General features: G+C 39.1%; 3 protein-coding genes across 6 annotated transcripts; 2 read left to right on the plus strand and 1 right to left on the minus strand.

Moving 5' to 3' along the window:
• Positions 1-693: 693 nt before the first annotated feature.
• On the plus strand, positions 694-6,347 carry LOC140003929 (protein RDM16-like). Of its 3 annotated transcripts, XM_027255307.2 has the most exons (7): positions 755-1,502; positions 2,791-2,874; positions 2,952-3,075; positions 3,515-3,970; positions 4,089-4,283; positions 4,378-4,538; positions 5,172-6,347. In XM_027255307.2, exons 3-7 carry the CDS (start codon positions 3,034-3,036, stop codon positions 6,052-6,054), a joined length of 1,737 nt encoding a protein of 578 aa, XP_027111108.2. In that variant the 5' UTR covers positions 755-1,502; positions 2,791-2,874; positions 2,952-3,033; the 3' UTR covers positions 6,055-6,347. The 3 variants fall into 3 exon arrangements, with proteins under 3 accessions (XP_071930088.1, XP_027111108.2, XP_071930089.1); XM_072073987.1 differs by having other exon boundaries at positions 694-1,502; positions 2,791-3,075; XM_072073988.1 differs by lacking the exon at positions 755-1,502 and having other exon boundaries at positions 2,957-3,075; positions 5,172-6,235.
• A 5,338-nt stretch (positions 6,348-11,685) lies between these two features.
• Positions 11,686-14,504, plus strand: LOC113725544 (ABC transporter G family member 6-like). Its single transcript, XM_027248766.2, has one exon. It carries the CDS (start codon positions 12,094-12,096, stop codon positions 14,371-14,373), a length of 2,280 nt encoding a protein of 759 aa, XP_027104567.1. The 5' UTR covers positions 11,686-12,093; the 3' UTR covers positions 14,374-14,504.
• A 5,802-nt stretch (positions 14,505-20,306) lies between these two features.
• Positions 20,307-22,767, minus strand: LOC113725549 (uncharacterized). Of its 2 annotated transcripts, XM_027248769.2 has the most exons (4): positions 22,605-22,744; positions 22,353-22,502; positions 21,016-21,126; positions 20,358-20,840 (listed from the first exon to the last, which is right to left on the minus strand). In XM_027248769.2, the coding sequence occupies exons 2-4, from the start codon at positions 22,467-22,469 to the stop codon at positions 20,607-20,609; spliced, it is 462 nt and encodes a 153-aa protein (XP_027104570.1). In that variant the 5' UTR covers positions 22,470-22,502; positions 22,605-22,744; the 3' UTR covers positions 20,358-20,606. The 2 variants fall into 2 exon arrangements, with proteins under 2 accessions (XP_027104571.1, XP_027104570.1); XM_027248770.2 differs by having other exon boundaries at positions 20,307-20,840; positions 22,353-22,767.
• Positions 22,768-22,793: the final 26 nt, after the last annotated feature.

The following is a 22,793-nucleotide window of genomic DNA, read 5'->3' on the forward strand; positions in this document are numbered from 1 at the left end:
AGATATCAACACATTCTAGTCATATTGACAAATTGAACCGAGCGTCCCTACAAGCATCCAATTATGCACTCCATTACTTGCTCCTAACTTTGCTTTTGACCACCATGAACACGTAAATTCACCAACATATATATATATATAGAGAGAGAGAGAGAGAGGACACACAACAATTGGCAATGGCAAGCATAATCGAAGAACTCGCAGACAGCAATAGTGACCATCACAAAGAAAAGGACTCATTCAAGAATCAAGAACAAAGAAAAGACCGACACTTACAATGATGCGTTTGGAGGAGCCTGAATTCAAATTGAAGTATAATTAATTAATTAGTACTACTTAGGAACTGGACTGGACAGAAATAAATAAATTTGTACCGGAGGGGTGACCAAAACCTATCCGCTATAGTGTAGAGGTTTTAATCCACAATTATTTAAGGGGAAACAAGTTAAGCGTTAAAATTGCATAATCTCGCGGTCGATAAAATTCCGAGAAGTTTGTTTTGCAAGTTTATCAAATTCAATCCAATCTTTTCCAGCTCAATTGCATTTCCAGAGTTCTTTCTTTCTTATTTGTCATTTTCCTTTTCTTTTGGCTGGGGAATCTAAAAGCCCAAAAAAAAAAAAAAAAAAAAAAGAAGAGGGCACGAAAATAAGTACTATATTGGACCCGACCCGTATTCAAATCTGCACCTCCCTAAACTCCGCGAGCGGAGCTCTGTCCCAGTTTACAACGCAAGTCCCCAAAACCTAATCGTATCCACGAACTCTTCACTCTTTTACCCTGAATATCCCCGGCCCATCCCTGCAGAAACGAATCGGGGAGAGAGTCGGCGGCCGGGACCCTAGAAGGCGATGGATCGGAGACGCCTGGATTCTGATCACGATCGAGACCCCCACAAACATCACCGAAGTTCTAAAGATAAGTCCAGAGACGCAGCCGATGACGACCGCCGCCACCACAGTCATCGTCGTTCAAAGCACCGCGATGAAGATGATGACCGGAATAGATCCGAACGGAGATCGTCGCGAGAGTATTCTGTGGATAGAGATAAGTCAGTTGAGCCGAGGAATGAGGAGAGGTTTGATGATCGCCGTAAGCGGGAGAAGTCCTATGAGAGGGAGGATTCAGTGGAGGGGAAGCACACTAAGAGGAAAGAGAGAGGGGAGAGTGAGGAGTATGGGGAGAGAGATTATGATGGAGGAACCAAAAGAACTAGGGTTTTGGAGGAGAGGAAGGAGAAGAGAAGGCTTGAGGACCATATGAATGGAAGAGAGAAAGAAGAGAAGAAAGAGCGGCGGAGATTCGAGGATGCTGTAGAAGGGAAGGAAGGTAGGGAGGAAAGGAGAGAGAGGAGGAGGTTTGAGGATAAGGTGAAGAAAGAGCAAGAAGGGATGGAAGTTGAAAGGATAGAAGGGAGGTTTGAAGAGAGAGTTGGAAAGAAAGAGCCGAAAGATGAGCTCCCCGATAACGGTGATCTCGGTGCTGGTGATTCTGTTGCTAACGTAAGTTCCCTCACTTCTTTACACCTTATCTTGCACTGATGCGTTTGCTTTGTTACTACTGCCTGAGTGGTGTTGTTTTATGATTGTAGTCCCTGGTTTTATTTGGAACATGTATGCTGAATTGAGTTTCGAGTTTTTTGGACTTTTGGTGTTGAATATGTGAATCGTGATCTTCTATCTTATGGTTTTCAATGAAGATATGTTTGTTGCTCATCTTAAAATAGCTAAAAGAATTATGAAAGTATTTATTGTAATTGGATATCACTGGTGCATGGGTATGGGTGTTTAATCTTATAGGCCTTCTGTTCGAGAAATCCATAGCAAGTTTGAGTAGCAAACTTTTCGAAACTTGATGAAATCCATGATTATGTGCTTAATGTGAATGTAAAGGTGTGCTCGGGGAGATGGACTTGTTTTATTTTGGGTATCTGGTTGATAATGTCTGCCTTTTCACTACGTCTTTGCGCTGTACTCTACTAATTACAAGTTTGGAAAGCCTCTTTGTGAGTGACGCCATCCATCTGAATTTTAGGCTTGATTTAGGAAATGACTTAGTGTTAACTCCTTCAATCAGAAAAGAGAGAAAATGGAAGAGATTTCCCATTTATTGACTGTTAAATTAGCCCAAAATGTGGTGGAGGAAATGATTGAGTTGCTGCTAGTGAATTTACTCCTGTGAATTTTGTTAATCTGATTTATGTCCGTTTCCCAACTCTCGTAGCATCTAGTCTTTCCTCTGCAACATCAGCTGCTTTCTCTTTCTTATTAAGATCTAGTGTATCCAACCTAATAAAAGTGAGGAGCCGAGAGATGATCGGGTCTCCATAGATTGCTAGTAAAACAAAACTGATCCTGGAACATTTTTCGTAGGCTCTCAACCTGGACTTCTCGAAAAATAGCTAGTGTCATTAGCTACTTAGCAGAAAAGCAAAAGATTGTGATGGTGGTGTAAGAAGGTCTTTGTAATGACTGTGAAGGATGGTAGACAAGCTGAGTGTATCTACTTTGTGGCAACTTTTATTATTTTTATTTTTATTTTTTTGTGGTTTCATGATTTCTCTGCTTGCTAGTCGTACTATTTCGGCTTGGTTCTTCTGTTTTTGTTGTTTTTATGAACTGTATTGTGTATTCACATCTTTTTTGCATACGAACTATGTATGTAGGATATTATTTTCTCAAGCAATTATTCCCTTGCCTACTGGGTGAAAAATATATATTGTGTTGGCTGTTGTTTGTAATGTCGCGGTTCGTACTTTAATTTCTGAATTGACTGTTTTTTGTCGTACAGGGTGGTGCAATGGAATCATTTGAGATGACATCGACCACTTTGCCTGAATCCCATTTGTATCATAATCATTCTCCTGCTACCAAGGTATCTTCAATTTCTACCACAAATGAAAATAAGGGAGTTAATATTAACAGATCTCATGAGGTTCCTGGGAAATCCAGTACAGATGGAACAGCTTCAGATGCTGGAAAGCTTGGGGGCTTGTCTCGTGATGCTTTAGATAAAGCAAAAAGAGCTCTTAAGATGCAGAAGGAGCTTGCAGAAAAGCTTAGGAAGATCCCTTTGGTGAGTAGCTATGAATTTTGCCGTCTGTTTAGTTTACGGTTTTCATAGAATATACCGTATTTTATGTTTTTCTGCACTGTCAAAGCATTCGACAACAGTACATGTTTGGTGCATTTTGGAGACTTGTTCATTGAATAGGAATTGGTTGAATTAATAGATTAGTAATGAAAGGATTATGTGAGTCCTGAATTACATTACATTGTCAATTTTAATTAGGATGGTTTAAAAAGTGGACCACAGAAGTGAGTGCTGTTCTCTTGATAATTCAGAGGTTTCTCTCTCTCTCACACACATAGGCACACAAATATAATTTAAAAGGTTTACAAACAGTTGCAAGGGAGAGCAGGAAAGGTGTCATTCTTGGCTATAAAAGAATTTCATATAATCTACTGATGTTTATTGGGTATCGGCTTTAAACAATTTCAATTTCTTTATGTAGTTAAACAAGGCTACTGGGGCAACTAGAGAGAGTACTCTGCAGTTGGGACCAAATGAGGGTCACATAGCTCCTTCTAGTAGTTCAGGAATACTTCCAACTCCTGCTGCATTGGTAAGATCTTCTAGCATGGTAACATCTGGAGCAACGCCGAATGCTTCAACTTTACCTGCTGCTGCAGCTGCTTCAATTGGTTTGCCTCATCTTCCTGGACTCAATCATGAGAGATTTGAAGCTGTTAAAAAAGCCCAAGAGCTTGCTGCTAAAATGGGATTTCGACAGGATCCAGAATTTGCTCCTCTTATTAATATGTTCCCTGGACAGATGCCACCAGAGGTTTCAATCCAGCCAAAGCCTGCCAAAGCACCTGTGCTACGTTTGGATGCTTTGGGAAGGGAAATAGATGAACATGGGAATGTAGTTAATGTGCCTAAAGTAAATAGTTTGAGTACACTGAAGGTATGTTATGTGCTCCGATCTTGGGTGATGATCACTTGTCAGTTCTTTTATTTTTGATTTAACACCAAATCCTTAAAAAGGTTTCTGCATTTAATCTATGCAATTTGGGTCTTTCCAGGTCAACATCAACAAGCAGAAAAAAGAAGCTTTCCAGATTCTGAAACCTGAGTTGGAAGTTGATCCTGAGAAAAATCCTCATTTTGATCCAAGTATGGGTATTAACAAAAATAAGATTTTGAGGCCCAAGAGAATGACTTTCCAGTTTGTGGAGGAAGGCAAATGGTCGAAAGATGCAGAGATAATTAAGTTAAAGGTAATCCTTCTTAGCTGCCTGGCTTGTTTCTGTTGTTAATTTCCTCCATGAGTTTGAATCGAGTTCTCATTCTTTTTGTGATTTGATGTTGTAGAGTCAATTTGGAGAAGCTCGAGCAAAAGAGTTGAAGGCAAAGCAAGCACAGTTGGCTAAGGCCAAGGCTGAGCCTGATATAAATCCTAATCTGATTGAAGTGTCAGAGAGGGTGATAATCAAGGAGAAGCAGAAAGAAACTATTCCAGAAACTGAGTGGTGGTGAGTTGAAAGTTCTGACTGCATGACTTCGATACCTTCTAAAATCTTGTTTTTGTTGGTACCGTTTTTCCTAATTGGAAAAATAGGATATGCTGGTATTTTTATTGTGGAGTTTGGTTATTTTGTACTCTGTTTTTTGACTTTGGGGCTTTTTTCTGCCTCACCATTTTTGTATCCAGCATGTATTAGTTGGTTTGAATTTTGAGGTACTTAATACGCCTAGAGGAGCTGAACCATATGGAAATTTTACATTTTCTTTTTTAAAGTCATAAGCTTCAATGATGGTGGTGATGCAGAATAACTGTTCTATAAATTTCTTCATCTCTGCCTACAATTACCTAGAAAAGGAAAATCTGTAGTTGGAAGCTCTTAAAGACGTTGAATTTTTTTTTTGGGGTGGGAATCTGCTGGGGGAATGCTACCTTCCTTTTGTTTTATTTGCATATCTGAAGGTGTTGGAAATGGGCATTCCAGCTGTATCAATTCTGTATAAATATCAGAGAAAGAATTAATATACTGGAAAAAATTGCAACTTAAGGTTGTTTGCTTCTTTTTGTTCTGGTTTTGTTATGTTGTTAAAGTTCTTATCTTTCATCTTTGCCTCATGCTGAAATTGCTTGCTTAAATTGCTAGGGATGTGCCTATTCTACAGTCTGGTAGTTATGGCCACATCAGTGATGGTAACTTACCAATGGAGAAACTCAAAATGGAGAAAATCACCATCTACGTTGAACACCCTCGTCCAATTGAGCCTCCTGCTGAACCAACACCACCCCCACCTCAACCTTTAAAGCTAACAAAGAAGGAGCAGAAGAAACTTCGCACCCAGCGGCGTCTGGCAAGGGAGAAAGATAAACAGGAAATGATTAGGCAAGGCCTCCTAGAGCCTCCAAAACCGAAAGTTAAAATGAGCAATCTCATGAAAGTTCTAGGATCGGAAGCTACCCAAGATCCTACCAAACTTGAAATGGAAATCAGAAGTGCTGCAGCTGAGCGCGAACAAGCTCATATCGACAGAAACATTGCACGTAAACTCACTCCTGCTGAGCGTCGTGAAAAGAAAGAGAGGAAGCTTTTTGATGACCCAGATAAGGCAGAGATAATAGTCTCTGTTTACAAAGTTAATTATCTGTCACATCCACAAGCTCGTTTTAAGGTTGATGCTAATGCTCATGAGAACCGGTTGACTGGATGTGCTGTAATTTCTGATGGTATCAGTGTTGTGGTCGTGGAAGGTTGCCCCAAATCAATCAAGAGATATGGGAAGCTTATGCTAAGGCGCATAGATTGGGCAGCAGCGGTGAAAAATGAAGGGGAAGATGAAGATGAAGACGATGGTGATACACCTGCTAACAAGTGCATGTTGGTGTGGCAAGGTAGTGTTGTTAAACCAAGTTTTAATAGGTTTTCTATTCATGAATGCCGGACTGAGGCTGCAGCTCGCAAGATTTTTTCTGATGCTGGGGTTTCTCACTATTGGGATCTCGCGGTGAACTTCACAGAGGATCAAATTTAATTTGAGGGTCTCTTTTTGGCTAGTTGATGGTTCCATTCTTGGTTCTCTCTTATTGTCTGAGTTGAGCTGTTTACTAGGATTGTGTCCTTTAATTGCACAGGATTGAGCTTAACTAGCGGTGACATGCAGAGTTATTATGCCCGACTTATAGACGATTAAGCCTTGCTGGTAGTTGTATTTCTCTTGCAATATCTTGTTTGCTCTATTATGGAAGTATCATTGTTGAAAATACATGATTTGGATGCATTATTTTTGGGGGAAGCTTACATTAATATTGCTTTTGGTTGCCTATCTGCCCACGTCCATTGAAAGTACAATTTAATTTTTGTGCGTTTTGTCAGTCTGATCTCTTCTAGCATTCAATTTTGCTCGTCACTGTTTCCCCCCTATTATTCCTGTGAATCTTTGAAACTTGTAAATAGGCAGAATTTCTTCAGTATTCCAGTCGGAGTAGGTGCCATTATACAGCGGGGAAGCCTTAATCAATAGGAGTGTTGTGCATGTGCATGCTTTCGTCCAAGCGCACGTCTTTTGCTGATTTTGGGAACGGGCGTGGCAGTTACGCAAAATCTTCTGTTAGTATTTTGTAGTATCTTGTCTACTCGTTATTACTTTATGACAACTGCAATGTTGCTGCTGGGAGAGAGGATGAAAATGAGGGAGTTCTTGTGCTTAGGTTTATCACGGTTTCTTGCTGGCAAGGTAAAAGGAGGAGCATGATTCATGTGGAATGAATTCCCTTGACGAATTTTGGTATGTTTGTATTGTATGGGCCAGTGAAGGACCTACCGGTGATCTTTCTAGGCCAAGGAGAAGTACCTTTGTGGCCGAGTGGAAGTTTTTTGTTGTGGTAGAGCAAGTGGTCCTTGAATGGGATTCAATTCTTTTTGGTCGGTGTTGTTTTAACTTACGGGCTGTCCAAAAGCCTAAAATTTCTGTTGTGAAAAGCTCCTGGGATCAACGACTGATTCCATTAGTAGTTATTTAGGCAAAGGGGAAAAAGAAAAAAAAAAAAGGTTTTATTTAGTCATTATCTTACAAATTGAATGAGGTATTTCACGAATTTCATTGTCAAAGTCCTATCATACGTAAAAGCACGGTCGTCGTTTAAAAATATTCACTGCAATATGCAGTTACGTTTCGAGTTAGGATGAAGGGTGTGTGTTTTGAGGCCCCCTTTTCCCTTTCACTGAAATCTGAATTCATATGGCATCGAGATGGTAGGCTCCAAGAGTTCCAATTCTGCCTGCATGTGCAACAAAGAATTCACCGGATAAACGAAAGTAGCTTCTCTCGGTCTGTTACATTCGAGGGAATCAACATTCCTTTCCTCTTGTCAGAGTTTGAGGAGAAGACAAATTACTCCTGAACAAATGAAAAAGGCAAACAGATGTTTCTATTGCATGGTGGGATTAATCTTATGCGACAATCAAATTTTAAACAGTAACGAGTTCAGGGTGAACTTTTTTACATATCAATAATCTTTGTCCAGTTAAAGTTTGTACAGTCGCAATTTCTGCCGACCTGAGTTTTGCCATTTAATCAAAATTTATGATTGCCTGGTGAATTAACGCACGAGTACTCAATACTCAAATTTTAGATAATTACAGATTGGCAAAAGGATAACATTTTGAGCTCCAAAAACTCGTCGTCAAAGTGAGAAACTCCCATATGGGTTTTGTTGGAGAAAGAAAAAACAAAGAAGCACCCCCAAGAAAATGGGAGACTTTGACCCAAGGAGTCGAATTTGTGATCAGGGACAGCCATTCCCGCTTCCCAGTCCTTGATTGCTTATTTGTTCAAGGCTCAAGCAAGCACAATTCATGACCTTCAATTCTTCTATTGATTGACTTGGGTTTTAGATGCCGTTTGCTTTGCAGGTGAGTTAGCTGGCAATTTGGTAGGACCTGACCAGGCCAGACCGCCCTGCCGTCCCGTCTATAATATATCTGCAATAACAGCCGACTTTCCACGTACCAAAAAGTGCAAAAACGAAGAAAATTCAATGACTTTGCAGTGCTGGCCTTTAGTTCTCCATGCTTCCTTAGTCATAATTAATCGTTATTCTCATCTGTTAGACTGTATTAAGTGCAGACGATTAAATTAGCACCATATATCAAGATGAACTCACCCCCAAAGTATAAACTATACAAACACACTGATCCTTGTACTGCTCTCCAAAATGCTGGCAGATTGTGGAATGCCGGGTTAAGTTGACTTTTGTGTATCACTTGCCAAGTAATTTACTGGTAGTATTTGTGTTAATTTTCGTGTAAGACACATTAGGTCCTGAAACTATTTTTTTACGCACTGTAGCTGGAATCGTTGCTATAATGAGCTCTATAAGCATAGAGTAAGCTTTTTGTATACTCTTAGTGGACAAAAAATTTTTTTTTTTACACTAGCAAATTCCGATCATGTTATATATAACATGAATTCGAATTTGAAATTCAAATCATGCACTTGACACCGTTTTCATTTTTTTTTTTTTTGGATAATAAGTAGTATGAGTGATAATAGAAGTTTTGTACATGAAGTTACTAATACGGTAGCGCACTTTATTAGGACGCCTTGTAATAATTTGTTTCAGATTGTCATCTTTCTAGTTTGTGCTGTCCAAACTTCATTTATTTCGGAAGCTGTGAAATTTGCTGCTGTCTTGAAACAAAAGAAATGGAGATTTTCTGTAATGTGTCTATTTGGGGTGATAGATCTCGTTCTTAACAGAAAAGAAAACTTGATTTTTTTTTTCGCAAAAAGAAAACATTATCTTTTCACTAATCAAAAGCTCTCTGGCAACTTTCAGTTCATACTTAATGTCGTTGATATTGAGTCGGGATGTAATTGAATGAGGTCGAAATATATGTCGATGTATGTACAGAATATCTTGGTGTGGGCTTTTCCACTTTCTGCATTTGATTGAAGTAGATTTTCCTGTTCCTGTTATTTTCTTTAAACTTCTGGTCAGTTCATCTAATGCTAAATTTCTCAGATAGAGATGCTTAACCATCATTCTCTAGCCCCCCGGGGGGGGGGGGGGGGGAGGGGGCATGTAATTACAATGCAATGCCTAATTGTTTGAACAGTGTCAAAGTTTGTGTCCTAAAAGAACTCTTAACAACTAAAGCATAGTTCAGGCAGCACAGGCATTTGTCACGTAGCAGTGTAGAATTGGTAAAACTTAATTATATCCTTAAGAGGGGTATTAAATGTATTAATTTGCAAAACAAAAGCAAGTAGGAAACTGCTAAATTTGGGCAACTGCTATTTTGGCAATGAAAGGGTGGGGATACTTTGCAGTTTCTATGGTGTAACTTGTAAGTTACTAAAAAGCAACTTTTCGGTGGATAAAGATATAACAAAGAAGTTAAATCAGATAATCTATGGTTTAGGTATTTGGTTATTCACAAAAGCCATTGACTTGCAGTTTGTTGATTACTTGCCGTTTTTAAGTTAGGCTAATTGAGTTAATTGGATCGGCTGTCAGAATATCAAAAGATGCCAAAAAAAAAAAAAAATTCTGCAACTTGTAAGTGTATGATAAAAAAAATACAGAGATTCTAATTTTTTTAAAAAAAAATTTTTCCAACAAGGAAAGAGAGATAGGATTTAAAAGTGGGAGGGGGAAGGAGATTGGAGTTCAGGACTTCTAAATTCTGAGGTTTCAACCTATATAGAGATTCTAACTGTAGAAAATATATTCAAATTCTCTTTATTTTTTTGGGGTAAAACTTCCAAATTCTACTTCTCAAAAGGTTCTTTTTATACGACAAGGGATCTCATAAGTTGAATCTTGCTTAATTCGAATCAATTTGTGTAACTTTTATAACTTTTAATGTAAATTCGTATAATTGGAGAATAAATTTAAATTTATCAACTCGTACAACAAACTTATAATTACACACAAACTCTACGCACTAAATATAATAAAAATTACATGATTTGGTTTGAATTGGATGGAATTCAACTTATGAGGCCTTTAATCCCCTTTTTATATTCCACCAAATGCCAACATGGACTCATAATATCCAAAAATGCCCCTAGTACTCAAGAACATTTCAAACTTTACAACTAATCAAGTAATATCAATCTTACAATTTTTTTTTAATTGCTTTTCTTTTATCAATCAAGAACATGCACTTTTTTTTATCTCCCTCTTTTGAATAAACTAACAACTGCAAGTAGAGTTGGATTTCATGTTGAACGGATTTTGTTCCATATGATATAATCCACAAATTTGGGAAGATAAATATGATATTTCTAGTCTTTCATAAATTAACTGAAACTAAAAGACGTGCGAAAGAACTGTGAGCAGATCATCGATCACAAAAATCAATTAGTGTGTTTTTTTTCGGTTTGGAAAACTATCACTTAAATCGTTTTCTTTGTGAAGACTTGTAACGTTACGTGCTGAGAAAAGAAATAAATGCGAATGGAACTCTTGGACTGGTCGGACCATTAATTAATGGCCATATAACTTCCACCATAAGACTTTGACCTTGGTTTCTGTCCAGATGCATGATGGTTTTGGGTTTCACTTCTAATATCTTTGATGAAAATGAAATCAGTCGCCCTCCTTCATTGATTATTCCGGTTTAATACGGTCCGGAGTTTCGCCAACAATTTTCATTAACCGATGCAACTGTTTCCAAACTTAAAAAAAATTTTCAAAACATTTTGCGTTAAACTACAAATCATCCATACTTATCATTGCCTATTGACGTTCAAGAAAAGCTCTTTTGAAGTTTTTTTTTTTATGGTAATTTCTAATCCACTGGATATGGGGGGAATGATATTTAAAGCTTCTTCCACATAGCTATTATGTGTTTTTTTTTATTTAAGCTTGTTATTTTTAACCTAAAAAACAGTTCCGAGTGTGTCGGAAGAAACCCTCTAAAGTGCTAAAGTGAACCAGTACCTTTGTCGGTTAAAAGCTAATTATATATATATATATATATGTATTGCCTTCTAATTATTGTATATTTTTTTCTAATTGGGAAAGGGTAGAATTTATAAAAATAAAATAAATATTACTTAACGTGTTTGGACTCCTGAATCCTTGTCAAAAAAGGAAAGCAAAAAAAAAAAAAAAAAAGTTCTCTATTGTTACCTCGTCTAGAAGAAATTGCATAGCACACAATAATATTAATATTAATATTAATTTTGTGAACATATATATATGCTCATTGCTTGAAACTTGGAGACCAAACTCCTCAGTAAATCTATACATTTCTATAGCAAACTCCAAACAGTAGATTACCATCCACACCTACCTTCTATGACACCAAAACCAGCATGAATGGCATAAACAAAGAAAACAATCCCCCCAATCCCACGTGGCATCACCCCATCAAATAGTAACCCTCCACGTTCCCCACCCCCAAGCTCCCTCCCTCCTGTAAAACCAGACGTGTAGATGAAAGATTAGGAGATTTAGGTCACCTCACCCATCCCACCCTCCCTCTCCCCGCCCACAAACCCCTTACCCTATCCACAAGAAACAATAGAATTCTACCTCCATTCCCCCTTCAAGTAAACTAAACTAGTAATTTATTCTTCAAAATTTTCCTCGAATCCCAACTATAAATCCACAGCACACACACATGCTGACACAAATCAAGTATAGTCTACTCTCCAAACGTACGTATAAGTATGCAACCCCATAAATGCATTTCCTACGTACCCCAACGCCGCCATACAACACATTAAGAAAAGTTGGCTAAACCTTCAAAAAAGAAGAAAAAAAAAAAAAAAACCACGCAGTCACGCACTAGCTAGCTGGGAGAGTTTCTTAGCAGTACTGCTCATTTTCCTTTCTCACTTGCCAGTTTGCCTACTTATACTCCATAATGACGACCACTCATCAATCTTAGACAGCTCAAACATTTCTTCTCTTCATCCCATATGTTTTCGCCTTCTCTATAATTGCTTCCCCATATTTATATTTGTATATATATATATATACATAGCTCGCTCTCTTTTACTCTCATCAGCGAATACATATATATATATACAGGGGACCTCTATATCTATAGCTAAATGTTAAGAGAAAAAATGTCGAAAATAGTTGCGGAAAACATATCGCCCATAAGAGACTGCATGCCGACGTCTGATCGGAGGCAGACAGTGCAGATGACCGCTGCGGGCGCGTCTCCTTCGCCTACGCTTGGACAACTTCTGAAGCGCGTCGGCGATGCTCGCAAGGAAGCCACCGGTGACGAGACGCCCGTGCACCAGGTTCTCGACCTCAGCGACCCCGGCATGGAGCCCCGATCACTTCCCTTCGTGCTCTCCTTCACTAACCTGACCTACAGCGTCAAAATCAGCCGGAAAATGGGCCTGCCTGCTATATTCAGCCGCAGCCGCCACCATCTTCCTGCCACCACGACTGCAACCGAGCCTACTGACGGAGAGACCCTCTTCGCGAAGACCAAAGTGCTCCTGAACGACATCTCCGGCGAGGCGCGTGACGGCGAAATCATGGCGGTGCTCGGCGCGTCTGGATCTGGAAAATCAACTCTCATCGACGCATTGGCCAACCGCATAGCCAAGGAGAGTTTGAAAGGAACCATCACTCTCAACGGCGAGCAGCTGGAGTCGAGGCTGCTCAAGGTCATTTCTGCTTACGTCATGCAGGACGATCTCCTCTACCCCATGCTCACCGTCGAGGAAACCTTAATGTTCGCGGCCGAGTTTCGCCTCCCACGAACTCTCTCGAAATCCAAGAAGCAAATGAGAGTTCAGGCCTTAATTGATCAACTAGGCCTCCGAAACGCCGCCAAGACGGTGATCGGAGACGAAGGCCACCGCGGCGTTTCTGGTGGGGAGCGGAGGAGAGTCTCCATCGGAATAGACATCATTCATGATCCTATAATCCTCTTCCTGGACGAGCCGACCTCGGGGCTGGACTCCACCAGTGCATTCATGGTGGTGAAAGTTTTGCAGAGGATTGCTCAGAGCGGAAGTATCGTCATCATGTCTATTCATCAGCCGAGCTATCGAATTCTCGGCCTGTTGGACAGGCTGATCTTTCTGTCCCGCGGGCACACTGTTTACAGCGGTCCTCCAACTAATCTGCCGCAATTTTTTGCTGATTTCGGCCATCCGATTCCTGAAAATGAGAATCGGACTGAATTTGCACTTGATCTGATTCGCGAGCTCGAGGGCTCCCCAGGAGGGACTAGAAGTTTGGTTGAATTCAACAGAACGTGGCAAAATATGAAGAGAGGTACTAATCCTGCTGGTACCGGAAATGTGGTATCATCTCCAACGCATGGATTGTCATTGAAGGAAGCTATAAGCGCCAGTATTTCGAGGGGGAAATTGGTGTCAGGTGCTACCAACACTGATGCTAGTCCAACTTCCATGGTTCCTAGATATGCAAATCCATTTTGGATTGAAATGGCAGTTTTATCAAAAAGATCATTCACCAACTCGCGGCGGATGCCGGAGCTCTTTGGCATTAGGTGCGGAGCAGTTATGGTGACGGGGTTCATTTTGGCTACCATGTTTTGGCGATTGGACAACTCTCCCAAAGGGATTCAAGAAAGGCTAGGGTTTTTCGCCTTCGCCATGTCTACGACCTTCTATACTTGTGCCGATGCACTGCCAGTTTTCCTTCAGGAGAGGTACATTTTCATGAGGGAAACTGCTCACAACGCTTATAGAAGGATCTCCTATTGTCTCTCTCACGCATTGGTTTCCTTGCCTGCCCTTATTTTCCTCTCATTTGCATTTGCTGCAATAACCTTTTGGTCGGTGGGGCTGGACGGAGGGACTTCGGGGTTCTTTTTCTACTTCGCTATAATCTTGGCTTCCTTCTGGGCTGGCAATTCCTTCGTCACATTCCTGTCCGGAGTGGTCCCTCATGTGATGCTTGGCTACACCATTGTGGTCGCAATATTAGCATATTTCCTCCTCTTCAGCGGCTTCTTCATTAACCGGGACAGAATCCCCCCTTACTGGATATGGTTCCACTACATTTCCCTGGTGAAATATCCATACGAAGCCGTTTTGCAGAACGAATTCGACGATCCGGCGAAATGTTTCGTGAGGGGGATCCAGATATTCGACAGCACCCCGCTGGGAGCCGTGCCGGATTCGCTGAAGATAAAGCTGCTGGCGAGCATGAGCAACACCCTTGGCGTGAAAATCACGAGCTCCACGTGCGTGACCACCGGCGTGGACATATTGAAGCAGCAAGGGGTCACTGATCTCACCAAGTGGGCTTGCCTTTGGATCACCATTGCATGGGGATTCTTCTTTAGGATTCTGTTTTACTTCTCTTTGTTACTGGGAAGCAAGAACAAGAGGCGGTAAGCTCCAAAATCCAAACGGCTACTAACGATCAAAGAAAATTGTAAAACTTGGTATGGCGGGAAATTTGCTATCTTGTATTTTTGGAATTTTTTTTTTTGTTTTTGAAAAAATTTTTTGGGCTTTTTGTGGAACTTTTGCACTCTAGTGGGTTTTCTTACTTTTGGTAGTTCTTTTTTTTTTTTTTTTTTTTTAAAACTCTAATCCATGGAACTTGTTAGCTGTAAAACAGTTGGAAGATGTTATAATGTACACATACTAGAATAATTTCCTCAATTTGGACTTTGGACGGATGTTGGTCAGCCTGCCTTTTTGGCTCAACAATGCATGTGTTGGTGACCTACATCTTCAACGGCATACTATTAGCACACAGCTTTTGGTTACGTTAGGTCTCAAAATTTTGTTGACCTAATGACTCTTTCAATAGATATGACGAATGAATGAATGATGGTAGGCAGGTGGATAGGAAACACACGTTCTGCATGAATGAATTTGGCATAGATTTTTTTTTTTTGGCTTTTTGGGTACAAAAGAAATTGATGGCTGCATTCATGTTTCATACACAACTGGTGTTGAAGAACCTACTTTCAACTCTTGACTTTGCTGATCTCATAAATTGTTGAAGTGGTAGCTGCACTTTTAACTGAGTTAGCTGGGGCAATGGCAGGCAGAGTAAATTCTTTTTGTGCTTGTAAATGACACCATAACAAAAAAAAAAAAAAAGTAATCCTAGTTTCCTGTTCGAATTAAAGGAATTACAATGAACACTTCATATCGTTTTGTGATCTGCTTCGGGTTCTCTAATGGGGAATTAATCTTTCACATGCGATAATTAAGGAATAGTATTTCGTTTGAGAGAAGAAATCATTGCTGTGGGAAAATGAAACCATAACAGGTTGCTTATAATTGACGTCTAAATTGTGTTTCTGCTATACCATTCCCCGATTTTGAGCTATTATGTGAACTAAATTACGTAACAAGCATATTCACGTAGGCTCGAGCACGCACAACGCTTTTTTTTTTTTTTTTTAGCAAGGAGGGGGTGGCATTTAAGATGCAGAGAAGAATAGGGGATTGGAATTTATAGCCATTACATTTTGAGATTTCAATTTTAATCATTAGATCAAGGCTTACTCCTACTCATACTCTAATTATGGAGAGGTTCAACTGAGCCTACGGAGGACCGATGAGGATAGAACCATCACCGGACCAGACGGGTGCACTACGCACCCGTCTGGATTTGAAGCAGAGCCACAAGAGTGGACATTTGAACCCTTGCCTCTCACCCCCACCAAAGCCTTAAGGGCTTAATGGTGGCCACCAGCCCAAGAGCTGATGGTCATGAAACATCAGAAGTCCCTTGGATCACTTTAGAAACAAAAAAAAAAAAAAAAAAGCGCTTCCTAGCCTCATCAGCCAGTCACCCGAAACATAAAAACATAAAAATTAACTAAGAACGAAAAATTATGGTTGTAGAATAATATGAATCATGTGACTGATCCTATTTATTGGGGAAGACAGGAATAGAAAATTAGATTTTGTAGTCCAAAATAACGATATAAGAGATTCATATGATCAGTATTTAATAAAAGAAAAACAGGATATTAAACTCCATATTATATGGATAACTAGGATCATAAATCTTCGATCAGAATATGTATAATGTACTAATCCTACAAGCAGATAAAATTAATGAGGGTTGAATGTCATTGTAATTTTCGGATTGAAGATATGCTTTGTTTGGATTGTAGTTTTTTGTAGAAAATTTTTTACATTTTTGATTAATACATTTTTTAATAATTTTTTATTTTACGTATATCAAATCATTACATATATATATATTTTTTTTACAAAACTCCTAAAAATTGCAATCCAAATGAAAATAAATCAGAGGTCACCTATAATTGCTCCATGTATCACCTCTAACAGCTTGGCACAATTAGAACAAAAACATTTAATGACACTTATACCGAAGGTTATCAAACGCTAACACAACATTAAAGGAGCATAATTGCGTCAATCCAAATATAGATGAAGAAAATTAGGCTTCTGATTAATGCTTACGTTGAAACAAAGTCAAGACGTTCACGTTAATGACATTTAATGACACATTTTCGATAACTTAGCAAAAGACTTTAGACATGAGTGTGTAAGTAGCTATTACTACTCATTTGATCAAAGGTTATCGAAAATTCTTAGTTCAAAATTTCTGGAAAAATCTTCAAGCTTGAGAATAGAACTTGACCAAATAATTAACAAATGAATTAGTAGTAAAACACTGGCACAGGAGTGCTTTTTTTTTTTTTCGACACAGGGGTGTCTGGGTCAATCCTTACGGGGCCTGACTAATCCCCTGCGGCCCGGGCCCGGCGCCCCAACCCGGCCCAAACACGTTAAGTGCGCGGAGGAATCCAACGGAGCGGAGACTCGAACTTGTGACCTCAAGATTCACTGGTGAGAAGCGCCGCCGCTAGATCATTCATGCAGGGGCACAGGAGTGCTTGCTTGGTCAAAAATTTAGATGGCATACCAAGACATTGCATTGCAGCTGGTATCTAACACTGCATAGTTGTGATCCATGCCGTGCTTGGTATCTGTATTGCACATTCACAACAAGATCTTGGAGGGATTTTTTCATGTTTAACCGTATTTCATTTCTGCAAGTAATTGTTTTGAATATTCAAGGATAAGTTGACCAGTGGATTAATTACTGCCTGTCATGTATGACCAGACATAGAATGTTGTAAAGGGTTTTGTTTGATTATTGGATACTGTGGACTTATTGAGAATCCATTTTTAGTTTCTTTTGAAAGCACTGTAATGGATTAAAATCAAGGGGTGGATTATGTACTGTTCCAAAGGAAATGTTTCAATTGGCAGCAATTTGAATTTTTCCTTTTATAGTTAATGGAGTAGCATACTTTATTGCAAAAGATTTGATGAAAAGTATGCTGGACTTGCTCTATTTGAATTACATTTTTTTTTCCCATTTGGAAACTTTTAACACAAGTAATATTTTATTGTAGCATTATTAGGATGACCACCAAAAGTTAATTTTGGTTATTTTATTTACTATAACCCTCCTAGTCTACAAGTAACTGACGGAACACTGGTAACTGCTGACTTTGTTTCTGTAATTCTAAGCTTGAATTGCTACATCAAACCTTTCTTTTAGCTCTGGAATTGATTGGGGTAGGAACCGAACCCTAATTTGGACTTTTTTGATGCTAAGTTTCAACTACGCAAAACCCAACTTTATAAGCAACCAATTTAAATTTCTTGTAAAATCTAAAGCAAGCGCATCACGTCCAAAGTTTGGGTGCAATTTCGTGAAGGAATTAGCAAAATTTCTGCCAACCAAAGCGCTTTCCCTCTTCTTGTACTACCTCTTCTCGTACTATAACTCTTTATAGAATCGTAACCCGCAAAGAAAAATCAAAAATAGTGGAACTACACTAACCTCCAATGAGGTTTCTTATGATAATTATAGGTACCCCATTTAGCTTTTAGACTCGCTAACGCATACAATGTCATTGTAAAAAAAAAAATCAATTTATAAAACTCACACGCTAGAAAAATATTCATAAATTAGGATTGGTTAAGCTTTAATTCAACTGCTAACCAATCTAGATAATCAATCACATTTTACTGCAGAAGGAAAATGATTGAAAACAACAGTTGTATAATTGTAGCTTCTTGAGTGATTAATAATGCCAGCCTTCTGGTGGATTTCATGCTGAAGTTTAATTAGGTGGTAAATATTTGCTGTTCTATATATTGTTTAACTTGCATGTCATGGAAGCGCTTAATGTTTCTACAGCCGTTTCGTGAACGAGGGAAAAAATGGCCCGGGATGGTGATTTGAGGTTTTGGGAAAAGGACACCTCCGACAGTCCGCACCCAGATTTCATTTCAGGGTTTGTTCAAGGCTTCAAGCCTCCCAAGTCTCTTCTTTAACCTCAGTTGTGAAGATTTTTTGTCAAACCCAAAAAGGGGTTAGCCAGCCCTGTCGGCCAAATTCTACAGCAAAATAAAAATTTTAAACAATTAACAGTATGTTTCTTTGCATTTTGGAATAGATCCAAGTATTCATCCTTATCAGTAGTAGAAATATGAAAACTACGAATGGATCCTTCCTTTTGTTCTTGGGAAAACGAAGGGACGATCAGCTTTGAACCTTGACGTCTTCTTGCCTTAGTGATTAGAGCAGGGGGGATTTGAGTATAGTACCGGTAGCTGTCATCTGAGTAATGACGAGTAGTAAAAAAGGTCAAGAGGTAGTTCGACTAAGACTAAATTCCTGCAACCCGTGCTTTTTGGTTGCTTCCTTCAATTCGGAAAATGATTGATTACCCATTCCATATATTTCAATTCGTTTTGAGTCCCATCTCTCAGCTGCAATTAATGCAGTCCCATTCAGCAAAAAAACAGACCCAGCAGCAGCTCTACTTTTCTAAGCCGAAAATTCACCTCAAGTTGCTGATTGTTATGCCTCACGAATCGATGATATTTACAATTTCTCACTTCATTTATTAGCTTGATCGTACTGCCAACTGAACATATGGTGCAGTTTGCCAACTATCCCTAAATATCATTAGCTCATAGCTTTATTACAATTTATACGACGGAATAAGGGATTCATGCAGTATATTTAGATTCACCAATCTAAATGGATTATCGATAAATTTGGTGCTAGGTCTAGGTATACGTACCTGTATTTGATTCACAATCTAACTTGCTAGAAATTTGGTGGTGTTCGAGACTGAGCTATACCTACTCTTACTCTGTACCGGAGGGGAGGGGGGAATCCAAAGAGGTCAAGAAAGAAATTCGGAGAACTAAACTACCACTAGTCCAGACAGCTGCATACTCATCCGCTGGCGAAATTATTGGTTGTTACGATACTTTGGTTTCGAAACATGTTACTAACGGATATTCTCCTCCTTCGGAACAAACATACCATATTTTTGCAGTCCATCTCTACCCATTCTTTGCTAATTCACGAACCGAAAAATTCTCCATGTTTTCTATTATGGTCAGTACGTCAGAATCGTGGCTAATAGTGAATTAGATACTTTGTGATAATCTAATGTATCATCACTCCTCACGTATGATTATTAGTATATGAAGGAGCAGTTTGCAAACCATTAACCAAGGAGATGCCTAGATGGCACTGATTCACAAGTCATAACCATATTAATCACTGTGTTTTTGCAAAATACAAGGTCCAAATTCCAACCATATAGGAAGGAATAAACTGCACAAGGTCCAAATTCTAACCGTATGGGAAGGAATAAACTCCAACATCATGGCACCATAAAACTGCTTACGATTATTTTTATTTTTTTTTGGATTCTTATCTGGAGATAATCTTCCACAAATAGTAGTATATTGGTTTGTTTGAATAGTGAATTATTTGTTAAAATTTATTTGCTTCTGCTGCAAGTTCTTAGCTCTGTAGCATATGAATAAAATGCGAGAGCTAGAGTGAGTTCCATAGCCTGTGAGTCCACAGCTAATGTATTGAAGACGATTCGAGATGAAATTATATCAAATAGGATTATGTCTACGTCATGATATACAAGTTTGGATTGTGATTTTCTGCCAACAAACTTTTTACATTTCCGTGAACACATTTTTCAATCACTTTTTTATCTTACATATATCAAATCAATCATTTTTTAACTTCACGTACATCAAATCGCTATAATACACTTTCCTACAAAATGTCGTAAAGATAGCAGTTCAAACAGGTTTTTAAAGTAAGTCGAGAACAATGATGAGCATACATATCCAGTGTGGAGATGCAGAACACACTGCGCTGCTGCCAACACAATTGCTTGAGCTTGAACATTAAAACACGAGACCATGAGGCATGATTACTCATAATACACCGATGTGAAGATCAATGACAAGGTAACAACGACATAATCAGGTCAGGAACCAGAAATTGTATTCATCAATCCCACATTGAACAAGATCGATCATTTTAAGCGAGGAATAACGTGCAGTTCATACTAATGAGTAATTGTTCTTTAAGGGTTCTAACATCAGCGGTACACAAGATAGGCACCTATATTATTCAAGCTGGGTAATGAAAATCTCTTTCTTTCGTTTTTAAATACCACAGCCAATTCATATAAAAATATACAAGCAGGCGACAGAGATTTGAAAAAGGAGGCCAAAAACTTTTACTTTTAAGTCTATTAAAGAAATTACAAAAGAGGCATATCAAATCATCTCAGTTCAGCATGAGATGGTTTTGCAGGCTGTTTCTCCTCCGTTTGTTGATTTATGTCTGTAGTTTGACCATGTGCAGTTTTTTCGGCTTCAGCCTTCTCTAGTAAAGCCTGCTGTTGCATGGCACGCATCATATCCTTCATTTTTCTCTCTTCTCCTTCGAGCTGCATTTTCATGATAATATCTGCCTGTTTGTCGATTGGCTTGAAATAATCTTCAATGGCAGCCTCCTGCAATAATCAAAAGATAATCAAGTAAAAAGATGTCACAAAACAAGGGGGGCATATAAAAATGTGGAGGAGAATAAACCAAGGGAAAAGGGTGCTGCCAATAATGTCGTTATAACCATGCTATTATTGCCATGGTTAAACTAAGTACAAAAAGGGTGTTGAGAAAAGAACTCACCGTTTCTTCAAGCTTCTTATTCAATGCCTGCATATCTTCCACCATTCGCTTGACTTCAGACAAAATTATTTGCTCAGGAACCTGTTTCAAAGCTTCCTTCCTTTCTTGGGCCTGCTCCAAATATGACAAGGGACATATTAATTAAAGACTAAAGGAGGATTCCACAAACAACCATCCCTGAAGCAAAGGAAATTCTGAAAGCACATATACTGTAAACATGGAAAACGTAGTTTGGGCACTCCATAAGCAAATTTGGCAGAGCTGAAAATCATATATTCAAAAAGTAACTTCATAGCAAAGGTTCTCACCACATGCTATTGCTACCTCATTTGCGCTGCCTATAAAAGTTTCCACCATAATGGAACCGCTGAAGTATACATCACTGACTATAAAACCAGGTTCTACATGCTTAAGATCAAATAAACACAACCTCATGGTTACTTGGATAAGGCACTAACCACACAGTAAAGTGATACCCATGATGACATATACATTTATAGATCGATGAAAAACAACAATTGCATTCATCTTCAAGCTAGTAAATTTCACTGCATATCAAAACACAATTCCCTGGGCATGGATGTTGCATTTCCATTCTACTTTTTGATAAGAAGCTCTTCAACTTCTGTATCTTCAAATGCTCAAGTAGCTTATCAGCCACCACAATGCCCATTTCACTAAGCTTTCAAATAACCAATCGCCACATTAAATCAAAGTTTCTTACCTTTTTTGCTCTAGGAGAGCAAGGCAAGACAAAGAATGTAAAATTCGTGGCAGTATTTTGAGGCCGTGGTGCTTAGAAACTGCTTGTTCCACAACATGATTTGTCATGTTTGCTCTAGCTTACAATATCTTAACAAGCAGAGGATCCAACCAGCTACACTGAATCAAATTTTAATGTTTGTGGAGCTACTTATTCTAAAATCTGTTATAATCTTTACCCTCTGTGGTTTTTGAGCAATGAACTCTACCAGCCTCGTTAACCGAAATTTTCCAGTACATGGGAGTCACAAATTTTACAGATTGCTGATGCAGCAGCCTGCTGAGCACCAGGACATCCACATTTAAGCACATGAGCAGTGATGGATCCATATTTAAGCACATTAATCATGTTCCTAAAGTGCTCCAACAGCACATTCTTGTAGCAGTGGATCATCAAATAAGCTAACAACTTTCGAATTTCCCTTTTAGACAACAGATTCGTAAAGAAGGTGACTACCAAAATGTCTGCACATTTCTAAAAATTATCCACTACATTTTTCACAATTAACAGCACCCGAAAAAAAAAGGAAGAATCAAATAAAAACTGTAACAAGCTGGAGGGAGAGGAAAGGTACCTTTTGGAGGCGTTGTTCAAGCTGCAACCGGTAAGATCGAATTCGTCGCTCCTCGTAGCCCGAAAGGACCCTAACATAGAACATCGCTTTCCTCCCGAACTCTATTAGCTTATTCATTTCAATTACCTGTGAACTTCTTTTCACCGCAAACTAAAAAGTCCAACCAAATCCACGATTACGACTTCCTTGAAAAATGAAACTGAAAATTTAGCTTTCCTCTACTCAGAACAATACGCCGCACTTTTCCATTACCTCGTCAAAGACAATAACACACTTTTTCAACACCACCGGGAGCCGCCAGCAGCCAAAATCACGGGGTCAAATGGTGGAGAAGGCGATGCAGAAGGGTTATCGCGGCGGGGAAGCCAGGGGGACCGGTGGAGAGTGGAGGTGCCGTTGGTTTGGAGTGGTGTGTGGGTATTGTCATTGGGCTGGTGGGCT

The sequence above is a fragment of the Coffea arabica genome, chromosome 2c (assembly GCF_036785885.1).
Source record: "Coffea arabica cultivar ET-39 chromosome 2c, Coffea Arabica ET-39 HiFi, whole genome shotgun sequence".
NCBI lineage: Eukaryota > Viridiplantae > Streptophyta > Magnoliopsida > Gentianales > Rubiaceae > Coffea > Coffea arabica.